The sequence below is a fragment of the Xiphophorus hellerii genome, chromosome 10 (assembly GCF_003331165.1).
Source record: "Xiphophorus hellerii strain 12219 chromosome 10, Xiphophorus_hellerii-4.1, whole genome shotgun sequence".
Lineage (NCBI taxonomy): Eukaryota > Metazoa > Chordata > Actinopteri > Cyprinodontiformes > Poeciliidae > Xiphophorus > Xiphophorus hellerii.
In genome coordinates, this window is record NC_045681.1 from 25,416,528 (window position 1) to 25,432,698 (window position 16,171).

Consider the following 16,171-nt stretch of genomic DNA (forward strand, 5'->3'; position numbering starts at 1 on the left):
ACAGTCATGTTTTTGGACTGTGGGAGGAAGCTGGAGTACCTGGAGAGAACCCACGTAGGCACAGGGAGAACATGCAAACTCCATGCAGAAAGACACCAGGCCGGGAATCGAACCCAGGACCTTCTTGCTGCAAGGCAAAAGTGCTACCAACTGCGCCACTGTGCAGCCAGATCGCACGTGTTTTTTTAAATTTATTTTATTGCAAACAAGGAACATACAAGAACAACATAGAACATTAGTAATTACAAACATTCAAGGGCTTTACATAGAACAATTATTTCACAATGTCAAAATCAAATAGGTGCTCGAGGGTTGCAGTTCTTTAAGGGCGGTTATGATTTGAATGGCTTTAGCATTTGAGATGATTTTTAAGGATTCTATATAGATATTAATAGAAGAAAATGAAATCTGGAAACAAAATTAGGCTTTTGTTGTAAGTATTTGGAGGTGTGAATATGATATTTACCATAGATAATAAAAAAGTTAACATATAAAAAAAAAAAGAAGGAACTGGGTTCAAATCCCAGCCCGGGTCTTTCTGCATGGAGTTTGCTTGTTCTCCCTGTGTATGTGTGGGTTCTCTCTGGGTACTCTGGATTCCTCCCACAGTCCAAAAACATAACTGTCAAGTTGATTGGTCTTTCTAAATTCTTCTTAGGTGTGTGTACATGATTATTTGTCCTGTCTGTCTCTGTGTTGCCTAGTAATGGACTGGTGACCCCAGTCCCTTTTGCCCATTGACTGCTGTAGGTATGCATCAGCGCCCCTCATGATCCCACTAGGGAGAAAGGTATAAGACGATGGATAAGCAATATAATCATTTTATTAGAACTTTACCAACATGCCAGCTAGTTTTTGAACAGCTCTGGACCATTTCATGGGTAAACCAGGATGATTTACTCTCAGAATGAGTCTAGATGACGTAGTTAGGGATAATACAGTAGGACTTTATTTCATGAGTTCTTTTATTGTTCCTCAACACATTGAGACATCATTCTGTGTCCTTGCTGTGTTGCTGCTCCCTCCACTCCATGATAAGGCGGTGAGCAACAGCATGTTTGGGAGGCAGCCAGACAGCGGGTCGATGATCTCTCCATGGTGGAGCTTTTACCTGCAGAGCACAGGTGATTTCTTCCTCAGTAAACCAGCGAGCATCCTCCAGCTCCAAGTGGTCCACATTCAGCTGGAACAAACAGCAGGTCACATGATATGTAACTTACATTTAACTAAACATTTCACCTGCAACTGGTTCCCAGCGGCCAGTACTCTTTTTTTTCTTTTTTAACTTTCTTTCTGCTCATTTAAAGCAAAGCTCCAATACAAACTGAGTCTAACTATTTTATCCCGACCGATTTAAGTTTATCTCAAGTTTAACAGAAACTCTGTTTGCAAATGTTAACTTTTAAAAGGCCTAGTCACCTGAGAGTGGGAGGGGCTAACAGTGGCATGGCAGGCCAGCATGAAGGAGCTGTGAGGGAATGGCCAGTGCTGCGATGAACTGTAGATGATGTTCTGTACTTCCAGACCCACCTCTTCTGCTACCTCCCTGCGCAGAGCCTCTTCCAGAGTCTCCCCTAGAAGCAACACACACTCACATATTACATACTAGGTTTACTTTAGGACAGGTATCCTGTCCTGCAGGTTTTAGATATGTCTCTGTTTCACAACACCTGAGTCAAACAACCAGGTCACTAGCAGGACTCTGGAGAACCTGACTGCACTAAGGAGGTAATTCAGCTATGTGATTAAAGTGTGTTGAACCTGGGGTAGATCTATAAATTGCAGGACACCGGATCTTGATGCCTGGATTTAAGAACCCTTGTTTTAGGACATGAGTAGGTGTATCAACAACTGGTGAGACTCACCCATGTCACAGAAGCCCGCAAGAGCACTATACAACCCACGAGGGAAGGACGACTGACGGCCCAACAAACAACGTTTCCCATCAGACACCAGGACAATCACCACTGGAGACATCTGAAGGAAAACCATTCACTCATCAGACTGACAGTAAAATATCCACTGATATGTGTTGGTTTAACTCTGCTTCCATTTTAACTTTGATCTGGATCAATTCAGACTCATTTCAGTCATGCAGGTGCTTTCAAATCAGTTCAATTCAGTTTATATAGCAGCTATTCACAGAAATGTCACCTTGAGACACTTTACAAAAGAAATCATACATACATTTCAATTGATCCTAGTTATGAAATAATACATTAAGCTCACTTTATTACACTAAAAAGTAGTTAAAAAGTTTCTAAGGAAACCTGTCAGATTGATTTTGAGTCATTGGCTTACAGGATTCACTCCTTCTGGACCAGCATGTAGTGACAGTAATGTTCAGTCTTTGCTGTGCTGCAGGTTTGTCTCCTCTTCTAAGACAAATTTCTCCCATGGGAGACAAATAAATTACCTTATTTTATTACCAATAGACTATCACTTGCGTTGTGTCATTTACTTTACAGCAATCTTTCATTCAGAGCATGCATGTAGCAACAGTGGAGAGGAAAACTCCCATTTAAGAGGAGTTTAAATGGGATATTTAACCATGTATCACCAAATGATACATGGTGTTTAACGTTTTTAGAAAGACAAGCATTTGTATTTACTTCCATTTGCTCTGAAAACCTTAGCTAGAGTCCAGTGCACCCAACCGCCTTTAGAAGTTACCTAATGAAAAATAAACTTCAGCTGTGTGAATCTCCTTCTATAGCAATTTCCATTCATTTTGACCATTCAAAGCACTTTACACTACAGCTACATTTTTGAATTCATACACAAATATGTTAAATGCTTTGCCCAACGACACATTGACATGTGACAAGAGGAAGCTGGAACTGAACCTACAGCCTTCCAATTACAAGACAATTACTTTATCCACTGAACTACATAGAGTTAATATCATAATCTTGATGTTGCCAGAAATTAAAATGAGTTTGACACCCGGGTTTAGATCAAAGCCTATACATGCATACTTCACAATTATGTATTAATTGGTTCTGGACTGTCACATAAAATCTCAAAAATACATCAAAGTTTGTGGTTGGAGAAAGAGAAGGTGGAAATGTTCAGGGGGCAAGAAAAGTCACTAATTTAGATCTGGGGCCTCATAGAGTGCACAGCTTTCACACTTTTAAAAACTGGAGTATGGACAAATTTAGAAAAGTGCGGCGCACAAAAAATGTGAATGTATAAAGCTGTGTGCACGCACATACCTGTGCGTGCACCTTTCCTTTATAAATCTCAATTTGCAGGAAACAGAGTGCCACAGATATTTATACAAATTTGTATAAATATCCGTAAGTCTGCCACCACGTGAGGCAATAACCATGACAATGGTCCTTGCTTGTAGCAGTATAAGTATTTATAATAATAATTATTATTATTATATATTTTATTTAAAAGGTGCTTTCGGGGCACATAAGGTCACCTCACAAAAAATAAAAACTAATAAATTTTAAAGAAAAACATACAAATAAAAAAAGATATAAATAAAGAGATTGTGCAAATGCCTGTTTGAAAAGCAGAGCGTTCAGCCGGGATTTAAAGACAGACAACATGTCACAGAGTCCTTTGAGTGGGGAATGTGGACGTTTATTCTAAATAAAGGAATCCTGTGTGTATAAGTTGTACATTTACAGAGTAGAGATGCTTTCTGTCCATAAAGGTGCATTCACAAAGCGGGTATGGCTCTACTGAAGGATGACTGCAGTTTCCCCGGCAGAGCGCGGCTCATTCTTTATAAGTTTTGCTCAGAGCACCAGGATGATCAGTCTGGGCAAACTAAATGCGAATAAACCATAAACAATATTTCCCAGCAGATCAATATGATCTCTGAACACACGCTCCCTCTGAATTCTTCTATTGGCGATGTTCTGCATCAGAGCCAAAGCGCTCCACAATCACGTTGTGCCGCGTAATTGTGGCACAGTGCAAAGGTGTGCCCTTGCCGCAGCTATGTGATTGTGTGTACACACACACACACACACACACACACACACACGCACACACACACACGCACACCGCCACACACCTTAATCACCTTAAACATAATCAAATTTGGCCTGTTTGGAGTTATTCTGCTGATTCAACCCTGCTTCTTTTCCAGTGAGAATGAAATTACCCCGCAGATGCATTTTATGCGCTTCGACGCACAGACCAATGCTTTACATCTTCGTGAGACAAAAACTCAGAAAATTTACTATTTACAATCGAGTAAGGTTTTCACATCCTTTAACTTTTATTTTCTTTATTTTGTGTGCGTGTTAGGTTATTGTTTAAGGATCAATGTGGTTCAGTTTCACCGTTAACGATAAAACAATAAAATATTAAAATCATGAAAAAACATTGGGTCCAATGCTTCTTTGTCTAAATAACACTGGATAGAATCAGATTTCAGTGTGTTTAGGTGAATTTTGGTGCTTTATAGTTTGTTACTGTCCACAGAAAAAGTTTGTGTGGCTGCCGCAAACTTTCATGCCACGTTCATTTTTATACATGCTGACTTGTGCAACCGGTACCGATTTTGGTAACACTTTATTTGAAGGTTGTGAATAAGACTGTCATGACACCATCATAAACATGACATAACACCTGTCATGAACATGAGTAAGTCTTCATGAATATTTATGACTGTTGTCATAAAGTGTCATTGTCATGATCTGACATAAATTTGTTATAAAAGTATTACTGATTAAACTTTAGCTTTAATAACATAAAGCTACATAATTTTTAAAATTTAATCAGTAATACTTTTATAATAAATGTACAGTACAGACCAAAAGTTTGGACACACCTTCTAATTCAATTGGTTTTCTTTATTTTCATGACTATTTATAAGGTAAGAAATCCCACTTATTAGCCTGACAGGGCACACCTATGAAGTGAAAACCATTTCAGGTGACTACCTCTTGAAGCTCATCAAGAAAATGCAGAGTGTGTGCAAAGCAGTAATCACAGCAAAAGGTTGCTACTTTGAAGAAACTAGAATATAAGGGGTATTTTCAGTTGTTTTACACTTTTTTGTTTAGTGCATATTTCCACATGTGTTATTCATAGTTTTGATGCCTTCAGTGTGAATCTACAATGTCAATAGTCATGAAAATAAAGGAAACTGATTGAATTAAAAGGTGTGTCCAAACTTTTGGTCTGTACTGTATGTCAGATCATGATTTCTTGGTTAATGACAAGTTGTCATAACGAAGACAATTTGAATAATGTCAACTTTGTATTAAAAGTGTCATGATTTACCAAATGACACTTTATGACAACAGTCATAAATATTCATGAAGACTTATTCATGTTCATGACAGGTGTTATGTCATGTTTATGACGGTGTAATGACAGTCTTATTCACAACCCGTCAAATAAAGTGTTACCCAGACTTTTAACTAAAACTCTGACCCTATTTGGTTCTATTTTAACACCTTTGGGTAGTAGACAATAGAGCTGCTGCTGCAGGCCCTCTGGCTTCCAGCCTGGTTCCGTTGGGTCAGCTGGCCTGTAGCGCCACAGAACCTGTTAATCTGGTGCCATTGCAGCAAAGCCTGAGCCTGCGAAACACACCGATGTCAGGACCAGAACACGAATTAGATTCCATGAAGAAAATCTGGAGTTCTGGTTTATCACAAAAACAGAACAAGAAAGTCCAGCAGCAGTTACTCACTTTGGCAACTAGAGGTGCCTCAGCTCCTTCTAGGAGAAAGAAAGCTTTCCTGAGATCCATAAACATTCCCTTACAATTCTTTGTGATTGCTGCTGGATCCAGTTCTCCTGAAAACATATCAGAATCCAAACAGAACCCCCAGAACTCAATCAGGCAAAAGCTTTCTCAAAGTCTGAAGTGACAGACAGAAAGAGTCCAACATGCTCTTACCCACATCCAGACAGAACTGGGCATGGTTCTGCTCAGAACAGCCAATCAGAATGGATTCTTTTAGCAAGGATCCATCAGAACCACATTTATGCAGGACTGACTGGACTTCTAGAAGATAAAGCCAAAGAACAATGATTAGATTACCCTGCTACTCACCCGTTGACTGCTGGAGATAGGCACCAGCTCCCCTGGTGACCCTCACTTTACTTCACCAACTCAAACCTTCTCCACATACCCAAAACCAAACTAGGAACCATGGATAGGGCCTTCTCGCTTCATATCTATGGAATGCCCTACCTGACACTTTGAGGGCACCACAATCTACTGACATAAAAAAAGGCCTTAAGATATTCCTTTTAAGCTGTTATTTGTGATCTAAAGTTGTAAAGAGCATTATAAATAAAATCTATTATTATTATTAAAGATAACTATGTTGGATAATGGAGGTTCAGGTTCTATATTAGAGTTAGGTCTGAGGTACTATGTCAAGTTTTGTGTGCATCATTCTTGGTGTGAGGTTTGTCTCGGTGACTGATCTTGTACTTCAGTTTTTGAGGATGTCTATCTGAAGGTCTGTTTTATTTTCTGAGGTTGCGTACCTGAGTAGGTGAGAGCAATAGGTCTAAAGGCTTCCGGATCACTGCATTGCAGCAGCGGGATGAGACGATGAAACAGGAAAATGTGCCCATTTTGCAGCGCTGAAAGACATACTGCATCATTCTCCTTCAGCCTGTTTATGTACCTGAAGAGATAGATCAATCAATCAATCAATCAATCAATCAATCAATCAATCAATCAATCAATCAATCAATCAATCAATCAATCAATTGCATGTGAGCTCCTGAACCTCATTCTGGACACAAAGCCTGAGCAGAACCGGGTAAGGCTGTAATGTTCTCCAAAGAGAAGGGTCCTCAGGGGCCTTAATGCCGACATGCTGGACTGGATCATGCTCTGTACCTGAGAGCTATGGACAGGCTGCTCTGGTTCTACTGCCTGCAGAAGGACAGCAAGGTAAAATTAGGTACACATAGTAGTGATGGTACAAGAAAAACTGTTCATCTTAAGTGCAAACAGTGAGACGAAACACACAAAGAGCCCAGTCCTGTGAAGCAAGCTCACACAGCTCCGTTCTGGTCTTATTTTACAGGAAAGCAAAGTTTTGTCTGGTCAGAAAATAATCTATTTCATGCCTTAAGACATGACTAATTTGGATTTTAAAAACAAGTTCTGTTCATAGTTACAGTACTGACCTACAAAAATGAACTATGCTACACTAAATGGTCATTCCCTCTAAAGTAATAGTCCTCATAAGTTCTCAAAAGTCATTGCTTGAGTTGATATAAAAAATGTTGAACTAGTTCTCAAAATCTGTCAATTTTCTTTTCTTTCTCAGTCTTTCAAGAAAATGCCTCCTAGACTGAACAGTTTCTCTGGTGAACCTCAGAGATGCGTGGAGCTTTACACAAAGCATGCTCCTTATGTTCAATAACAATAATTAATTAATAATTAACTGATACAATAGATAGAATGTTCTTTATCTTGTTGGTCTTGTGCTAGTTTCCAGTTAATTTAATAATTTATTTAAAAAATGTCAAGTCCTTACTTGGTGAGGTTCTATGATACCTGCCTGTCAACATACAGTTGAAACCAGAAGTTTAAATACAGCAACTAAAAAGACACACAGATTTATTTTCTCATTGTCTGAAGTTAAATCAGACCAAATTTATCTCGTCTTAGATCGGTCAGAATAATCAAAATTAATTGTATTTGCTAAATGTTAGAAAACTTATTAAGAACATTTTCTACATTTCAAAAATGTACATACATTTGGTCAGTATCTGGCATAACTGTCTTTTAAAATGTAGGACATGGGTCAAACCTTTTGGGATTTCTTGCACAAGTTTCTCACAATAGTTTGCTGGAGTTCTGGCCCATTCCTACTGGAGGAACTGAGTCGATATTGTAGACCGCCTGTTTCACAAAGACCAAACCAGGCTCAGGAGGTGCAGCTGTGTCGGCCCAGGCTTAAGTAATTCAGATGAATATGTGTCTACAGATTTTTCAAAAGACCAAGAGATCATCTTTTGATTGAGGATTATGAGGAATTGAAGCACATCATGCTAAGGGGGAAAAAAACTCCTGCTACAATACAGGAAACAATAGCGGATCGATTGAATGCATAAATAGCATAAAATATACATTTCCAAACTATTCTTGAATAAAAAAAAACAATAGAATCATACCTGTCATATGCTCAAATAAACAACTGTAACCAAATAAATGAACAGTGGAAGTCAATATTGTAACATGTTAATCTGACAGCAGATTCATTCATGTTACTTTTTTCTGTCCCACATTTTAGAAATATTTATACAGAACAAACACAACAGGTCAAGATTAAATATAAGAATACTTTTGCAGTATCTGGGTAGTATGTGGATGAAATGTTGAGTACATTGTGCAAATAACTTAGAAGGTATAAGACCAATATCGACTTAACTTAATTAGCTTTACCGATGGTTAACTTCCTTTTTGAGTTCTGAGGTTTTTGTTTTGAAGGGACAATTTCTTGTTTAACTGTTTGAGCAAAGTCAGCTTAACTAAGCGTGACTGTTAGCCTGGTCTGGGGCAGGTTAGCTGCACAAAAGAAATCGCCATGGTAACTTATGTGTTACCTCTTTTGTGAAACCGACACAGGCTTAATCCGCTTTCCTGGTTCTGTGAAACAACTCTCCGTTGCTGTTTTCCTGTCAACCTCCTGACTGATGGTTCTGAGTAGAAACCCAAAGCAGCTAGCCTGTTATATGCCAGAGTTCTGTGTCGACCTGCTGTCAGTAATCCCACCGAAAGGTTCGGTTGTGACAGGGAGCAGCATCCAGTGGGCCAGATGTGTACAGTCATATGTTGTGGCCTGCTGTTTGTGTTTGAATATCAGCCCGTGTGTCCGGTACCTGAATGTTCTGTACCACTTATCTCTTCTTCTGCTGCTGCTGATTGATTCTTGGTTCCACCTGCTGGTTAATCATGTTCCCTGCAGTAGTGATGATGGGCCATCTGAAGCCAAACTTCTATGCGTGTACCGAGTAAAAAGGGGGCGTGTCAGATGAAGCCCAGCTTCTATGCTTGTGTCGTCTTGCTGAAAACCACGTGACTGATAACGAACTATGCCTCGCATTGCATGGGTCACGTGACTGCTTCATCTTCCGTGTCGGTTTTCAAAATAAAAACGTGTACTTGGCTTCATGGGTTGTATTTGATCGCGCATCAGAGGAGAGTATTTGTCCTCAGCATTGGCTGAAATAGAAGGAACATTGACCAACATATTTCATTTGTATTAATGATTTTGATGATAGCACTCATCAAAATGTAATGTTTGTTACTGCTTTTCTCAATTGTTGATTATGGTGTATTTTATGACTTGATATTTTTGTGTTTTTGTGTTGTAAAGCACTTTGAACTGCACTGTTGCTGAAATGTGCTACACAAATAAACTTGGTAAATGAACTTGGTAAAACACTAAAACGTTGATCAATTGACAAAAGCTGCTGAAACGGAAGCTATAAACCTGTTAAAAATTATTATAAGAAAACATTCATTAAGGACTTGTTTTCATTGTGGAGAAATAGAAGGAGTGGAACATATTTTGATAAAATGTAGAAAATATTCAAGAGAAAAATAGGAAATGTAAAGGACAATGGGAATTTCAATAACAAATGTTTAATATATTAGTGAATCACAATGTATAATTCAAGCACCTACAAAGTATTTAAAGACACAAAGTTAGATGGAATAATTTTAGTTAGTTAGTTAGTTAGTTAGTTAGTTAGTTAGTTAGTTAGTTAGTTAGTTAGTTAGTTAGTTAAGGGTGTTGAAGATATGGAGCGAGTTCAATTTGTGGATTACACCTCAGTCCAGTTGATGGCAGTAATACACAAAAAATGTAAACTGCCAGAAGAAGAAGAAGAAGAAAACAAGAAAAACATGCACACAAAAACGAAAGCTGTTGTTCTATCCAGAGAAGAGTTTTGTTTTGTTAGAACTGCTTTTTAAATTCACTGATTTCCTCTCGGGTCAGTGAATTCTCATCTGTGCCACCAGTTAAACCTGCTCCCCTGGAGAGTCGCTGACGCGGCAGAAAGGCGGCCGCCATGAGCTCCACCGTGTCTATAAACACACAGCTTGCCGCCGTCATGGAAGCTCTGGTCCATGCTGCTGTCGCGGAACTGGAAAGGCTGGAGGAGGACAGGGAGCTTTCCAAGGCCCGAGGAACCACAGAGGAGAGGCATGAGACGGGAAGAGTGCAGAAGGAGACCCGAGAGAAGTTGGTAAGGAGCTATAAGCTGCTACTAATGGTTTATTAGCGTATTTTTTGGATGTTGAATGCCTCTGAGTGGACCGTAAAACTTTAGATTCAAGATATTGTTTTATGTGAGAGCATACACAGAACTGTAAAACACAATATGTTTAATATTTGAAGAACAAACAATTAATGTGTTAAGATCCTGGAAGACTGGGGGATCACGCACGGCCGCGCACCTTGCCTCTTGATAAAGCATTTGGTATGGTTTGATGCATCGTGTAACTGGAAAAATAATACTAGAAATAATAATAAAATAATATAAAACCAGCGTGATTATGAGGCAAGCGCGAAAACTCCTCACCGGGCTAATAAAGCATGGCGGGCCGCCAGGCTTATAATACACTGGAGGAAACCCTGGTATAGATGAGTATAAGTCCAGCTGAAAATTCACCTTCATGCAAGGGAGACTAATGAGAACGGTATCTCATAATAAGATGTGCTTTACCCTTGTGCCACCACAAAACCCCCAGAAAATATATTTCAATATTTGTTTTAAAATGTGTCAGAAATGTGTTCAGATTCCCATAATGTGACACAAGATATATTGAGGGTTAGTTCTTGTGTTCCTGGACAAGCAGGGGGATACTGCCTCCCTGTTCCTGCAGAAACAGGAGTCAGAGGATTGTTGCTGAGACTGAAAAAGGACGTTGTCTTCTGCAGAATAAGGAATAAGGAAAAGCTGTTTTCTTCCAGCCTTTCAGTTCTGAAAGGCTGGATGAAAACATGTTCATTAAGTGAACATCATACTATTGCACTATTTATTCAGTGTTTTGCATGCTTCACCTGGATTGTGTAACCTGATAGGTGCGGTTTGCTTCCATCATGGAAACTCTGGGAAACGAGGCTCTGGGGAGGATCCTAAACATCATGGATGAAGCCAGACTTGTGGCTCAGGTGGGGCATGTCTGTAAGAAGCCACAGACCAGCGTCCTCAACGTCCTCAGCCACACATCCGTGGGTATGAACACACAGGCCCCCAACAATGTCACACACCAATCAAAGGAGATGGAGAGTTATGATGTCAATGTTGTTGTCATTTGTTCCCAGCAGAGCTTGAGCACTCATATGGAGTCAGAAACCAAAACTGTAAGGCAGAAAGAGAAGCTCAGGTAAGTCTGTCTCACCTGTTCATGTCTGTGTTGCCCTCATTGACCTTACTGACATCTGGATGTTGGGTCACTGCAGCTGAAAGCAGGTGGTGATGCTGTGGAGACACAGTTTGTTCCAGCGGTCAGCGTTAAAGATGGACATGGGAACATTGACCTGGAAGCCATTAGAGAGAGTGAGAACCTGATTCATATCTGCTAGAAAATGAAAATTGAACATGTCAGCATTTTTCTCTAAATATATCATTCTAATAGGTGTGTATATACACAACACTGTCACATGATGTCAGTAACAACCCCACCCAAAGAAATAACACTGATCAATCTATAACTTGGATTTAGTTCTAATTGGTAGTTCTATTAAAAGATTTCTCTTCCAAGGTATAACACAGATTATACCTTGGAATATATTCCTTGGAATATATCTAGTGTCTGGAAGCATCTAATGATGGGATTTTTGCTTATTTGACACACTTAAATGTTTTAATTAATCTGATTAAATGTCAGAGGATAACTTGAGTAAATACAGGGGCCTTTTTGCAATGCAGGACCTAGTCTGGTCCCATTCAACCCAGCCTCCTTCGGCCTGGCGCTATGACATAAAAATTATGTCAAAATGCTAAATTTAGAACGGTGCACTGCACATGCATATTAGTTTCAGACAAACAAGAGCAGCAAAGTTTGTGTTTGAGTCACATCCTCAACAGAGTTATGGAAACAACAAAAGACTGCTGCTTTACTGTCTGCTGGGGTGATTGCGACATATGAAGAGATTCCACTTCCTAAACCCCAAAGGAATGACAAGAAACGTCAGTGCTGTAAGTGAGAGGAGCCTATCCCATCAGGTCAACAGGGTTCTGTTGAAGCTGATGTCGAGGAGAAATGTCAGCCTCTAACGGACAAGCTTCTGGACATCAAACCCCGCTTCAGCTGATGGCCCAGTCAGCCTGAGTAGCCTGCAAACCTCCCAGCCATGCCCGTTAATGTTATACAACTTTCACTTGGAATTAGGCTGAATTGTTTTATAAATCTGGAAAAATAGATTTCTGGGATTTTGTTTACTTTCTTCATCAAAGCAACTGATAAAAACCTCTGATAATTTTGTTGAGAACAGCAACCAGCATTTAACACCATGAAGAACTCTTAACGGTGACAATTTCCTGAAAGACTTTCACTTTTTAATTTCCAGTGCTTAACAACTACAGCACACAGCAAAACAGCAAAAGTAGATAAGTTGCAAAAAAATCATTGAAATCGTTTAATTATCTTTCCCTGAAATTGTGGCTGAGTGAAGGTTTTAAATATAATGAATTTGCAAGGAATGTTTTATGTTGCCGGACAGGCTCTTAAAGGAGCAGTACTTTTTACTACAGAGCCAAGTGGTTTGTTGGTCTTTTTCTGTTTGTTTTTTTTAGCATTTTCCCCTAAATTGATAAAATCCACATTTTTAAAACTGAACATTTACTCAGCTTATGTGCCTGATATGATTTTTTTCCCAGTTCAAACATGCCATTGTTTGAAATTTCTGTTTGTACACAAAATGAATTTGTGATGTTTTGTGTTAATTTCTTTGCGTGTGTGAATTATTTAAGCTGTTACTGACATCTGGAGTGATTGCACTGGTTTGTTTTAAAGTACCGATGAATCCACATATTATACATCATACTGTATAAAAAGACACAAACTAGTATTTCATACTGGTTAACTAAATCACACTAAACCTTTCCCACTAGATCAGTTAGGATTACTAAAATGATTTCATTTTGCTAAATGCAAGCATTTAAAAATGTTTTGTATGATGATTTTCTTTGACCCTGTGCAAAACACATGGAGGAGCAAATGCAGTGAGTCAAATGAATGAATGTAAATGAGACTACAAAAACAGTGAGATTAGCAATTTCTTAGACAGAATTTGAATTTATTATTAAAGTCAGTGTATATAATTGACCCTGAATATGTATGATTAGATTGAAATGAATTTTATTTTTCACAAAAGCTTTTGTCTGGGGATGTTTGAGTTTAGGAACCGTGTAGTTAGATTTCTTGTTGGACAATGAGGGAGAAATATAATGTGTCTTTTTTTACAGTGTGTGCAAAATAGTTGTGATGTGCTCAGTACTTATTTTACACACACTATATTTTACAATAAAAGCAGTGACAGTAGTTCAGGTCCAGATTTACTCTGAAATGAGTCTCCAGAACTGTTGGTCAGTTCAGATGATGCCTCTGTTGAATATTGGTTTTTGTGTTTTCTCTCAGGAGCTGCTCCATCTCCACCATCAGACCCACAGGCGCTACCTTCAGAGTTTTCTGTTCTGTCTGAGACTTCCCAGCAGAATGTCTCCCAAAAGTTGTTCTCATGCTCTGTCTGCGGGAAGTTCTTCTCATCTCAAAGCAACCTGAAGTCTCACCAACTCATCCACACAGGGGAGAAGCCGTTTGCCTGCAGCATCTGCAGCCGAGCCTTCCGCCAGCGCCAAAGCATGCAGAGCCACATGCAAACACACACTGGTGAGCGCCCGTTCCAGTGTCCTGTATGTGGAAAACGGTTTTCAAAGCAGGCACAGCTCAAGACACACACTGTCATACACACTGGAGAAAAGCCGTACGGCTGTGATGTGTGTGGCCGTCGCTTTAACCTGCCACAGAATCTACACCGCCACAGTGTCACCCACAGTAGGGAGAAGGTCTTTATCTGCAGTGACTGTGGTAAGGGCTTCACCCGCGCTGTTACACTCAAAACACACCAGCTCATCCACAGCGGCCAGAAGCCCTTCAAATGTGAGCAGTGCCCCAAATTGTTCAGGCATGCTGTCAACCTCAAGAACCACCAGAGGATCCACAGCGACCTGAGGCCCTACAGGTGTGACCTCTGCGGAAAGACGTTTCGACAGGCGGTGAATCTTAAGATCCATGGCCGCATCCACACTGGCGAGCGGCCGTTCAGTTGCCAGCAGTGCGGAAAAATGTTCAGCCAGCAGAGCAGCCTGATCTCCCACAGCCGCACTCACTCCACAGACAGGCCCTTCCAGTGCCCAACCTGTGATAAAAAATTCAACAATGCCAACAGCCTCAAGCTTCACCTGCGCGTTCACACTGGAGAGAAGCCGTATGCCTGCGAAATATGCGGCAAAACCTTCAGCCAGGGAAGCCACCTGAGGACACATAAGAGGCATGTACATGCTGGCGGCAAGCAGTTCATCTGCGACAAGTGTGGGAAGAGGTACGCCGACCAGCGCTACTTGAAGTTGCATAAGTGTTGCTATGCATGAACTGCCAGGAGTCAGCTGTCTCAGAAAACAACAGAGCACTACTTCTTCACTTTCCACACATCGGTTGCCAAGGAAACTGCTATGTCCTCAGCTGCAACATCCTTCTGTACAGAGGTTCTGGTTGGTCTGAGCCCTCAGTTTTATTTGTTAAGACTTTTTGTGAACAAGTTTTATAATTTTCTACAATATATTTTTCAATATGAATGATGAATAAAATCTATATTAGCTCATGTGTCTAGAGATGATGCTGTTTAAAAATAAAGTAAAACATTCACTCTATAACCCACTGTCACTTCATGTCAGTCCAGTAGGAGAGACCTCTTTCACAACGATGACCTGGGCAAGAAAAGCAGCAGCACACATTGTGGACAAGACAAATGACATCAATAACCAGAATAGACGTTACAAAATGAAAGTAAATGACTTGATGCAATCAGCTGGGTGTTCTTAAAAAACGTTTTAGCCAAATTGCAGATCTGGCACCAGAGGAAATTAACTGGTATTTAACCACTGGGTCAGGGACATAGTTGTAATCTGTCAAAATGACAGATGCAGCTTTTTTTTATTTAAACAGTCAAAATTACAGCAGCTTTAGAAACTATTGACTTAATTTGTTAGTCTCTAGATCCACTGCTTTAAAATATATAAATTTAAATGAAATGACATACTAATTTTTATTACTTAATTTGTTACAAAAACATCTATAGTGTTTTAGTAGGACACGCTTTAAATAAAATGAGTTATTTCTGTTCATGGACATATGATGGCAAGCTTGCTGGATTGTAGCCACAGCTACAGAAGCGAGGCTCTTTTGACCACCACCAGCAGCCAAGGCGACAGAGACAGCTGCAGCAGGAAACGAACCTAATGCAGACCATTATTGCATTAGGCACTGTTGATATGAAATTCTCTGGTTGTGAGAGGTGGGGGACAGGAGAGTGGAGTGGAAGCGGATCTGGTGCTCATGCTGCTTCCCGTGAGATGCCACCCTGGGCCCATGTCAGAAGTCACCACTGAATATACAGCATTTTTATTACTTGCTTATTATAATTACCATTTGCTTTGAAGTGGAATTATGTGCTGCTATGTGAAAACTATGTGTTTTCCAGCCTTCAACAGAAGGCACAAACAACACACACGTTGACATACTGTTAAAGAGTAAAAAATGTGTAAAGTATGTGTTAACGCATGACATTTTGAGCCTATTGAACTTGTAAGCAGCATCATATACTTTATTGTCTGAGCATTAAATTAACATGAAATGTTCACACATATATGACCTCGAGGGCTTTCCACTGACTGCTACTTCAGTTTGATCAATCAGATTCAAATCACACGATGCAAATGTCCACTGATGAATCAGACACAACTGACATCAACACAAAGCATACTGTATATAAGGAAGTAAAAGACCAGTAAGTATAGTTTTATTTAAATTACTCCCAAAGCAACATATTTAGTACTGAGATCAGTGATAATTCCTCATTTCAAGCTGGCTTATTGCTATGATTGCTCAATGGGTCATGCAATTAGGTCAGCAGGTAATTTTTGC

General features: G+C 39.7%; 2 protein-coding genes across 8 annotated transcripts; one reads left to right on the top strand and one right to left on the bottom strand.

Moving 5' to 3' along the window:
• Positions 1-742: 742 nt before the first annotated feature.
• Positions 743-8,955, bottom strand: nudt13 (nudix (nucleoside diphosphate linked moiety X)-type motif 13). Of its 6 annotated transcripts, none has more exons than XM_032573854.1 (9): positions 6,726-8,955; positions 6,478-6,620; positions 5,879-5,986; positions 5,669-5,775; positions 5,430-5,555; positions 1,866-1,977; positions 1,420-1,574; positions 1,112-1,183; positions 743-778 (listed from the first exon to the last, which is right to left on the bottom strand). In XM_032573854.1, the coding sequence occupies exons 1-9, from the start codon at positions 6,827-6,829 to the stop codon at positions 758-760; spliced, it is 948 nt and encodes a 315-aa protein (XP_032429745.1). In that variant the 5' UTR covers positions 6,830-8,955; the 3' UTR covers positions 743-757. The 6 variants fall into 6 exon arrangements, with proteins under 6 accessions (XP_032429745.1, XP_032429743.1, XP_032429742.1 ...); XM_032573852.1 differs by lacking the exon at positions 743-778 and having other exon boundaries at positions 806-1,183; positions 6,726-6,874; positions 8,833-8,955; XM_032573851.1 differs by lacking the exon at positions 743-778 and having other exon boundaries at positions 806-1,183; positions 6,726-6,874; positions 8,557-8,955.
• Positions 8,956-9,813: 858 nt separating this feature from the next.
• On the top strand, positions 9,814-15,885 carry LOC116726894 (zinc finger protein OZF). 2 transcript variants are annotated; one of them, XM_032573840.1, is made up of 5 exons: positions 9,814-10,206; positions 11,046-11,199; positions 11,289-11,350; positions 11,427-11,523; positions 13,607-15,885. In XM_032573840.1, the coding sequence occupies exons 1-5, from the start codon at positions 10,030-10,032 to the stop codon at positions 14,617-14,619; spliced, it is 1,503 nt and encodes a 500-aa protein (XP_032429731.1). In that variant the 5' UTR covers positions 9,814-10,029; the 3' UTR covers positions 14,620-15,885. The 2 variants fall into 2 exon arrangements, with proteins under 2 accessions (XP_032429731.1, XP_032429732.1); XM_032573841.1 differs by having other exon boundaries at positions 9,815-10,206; positions 11,292-11,350.
• The last annotated feature ends 286 nt before the right edge of the window (positions 15,886-16,171 follow it).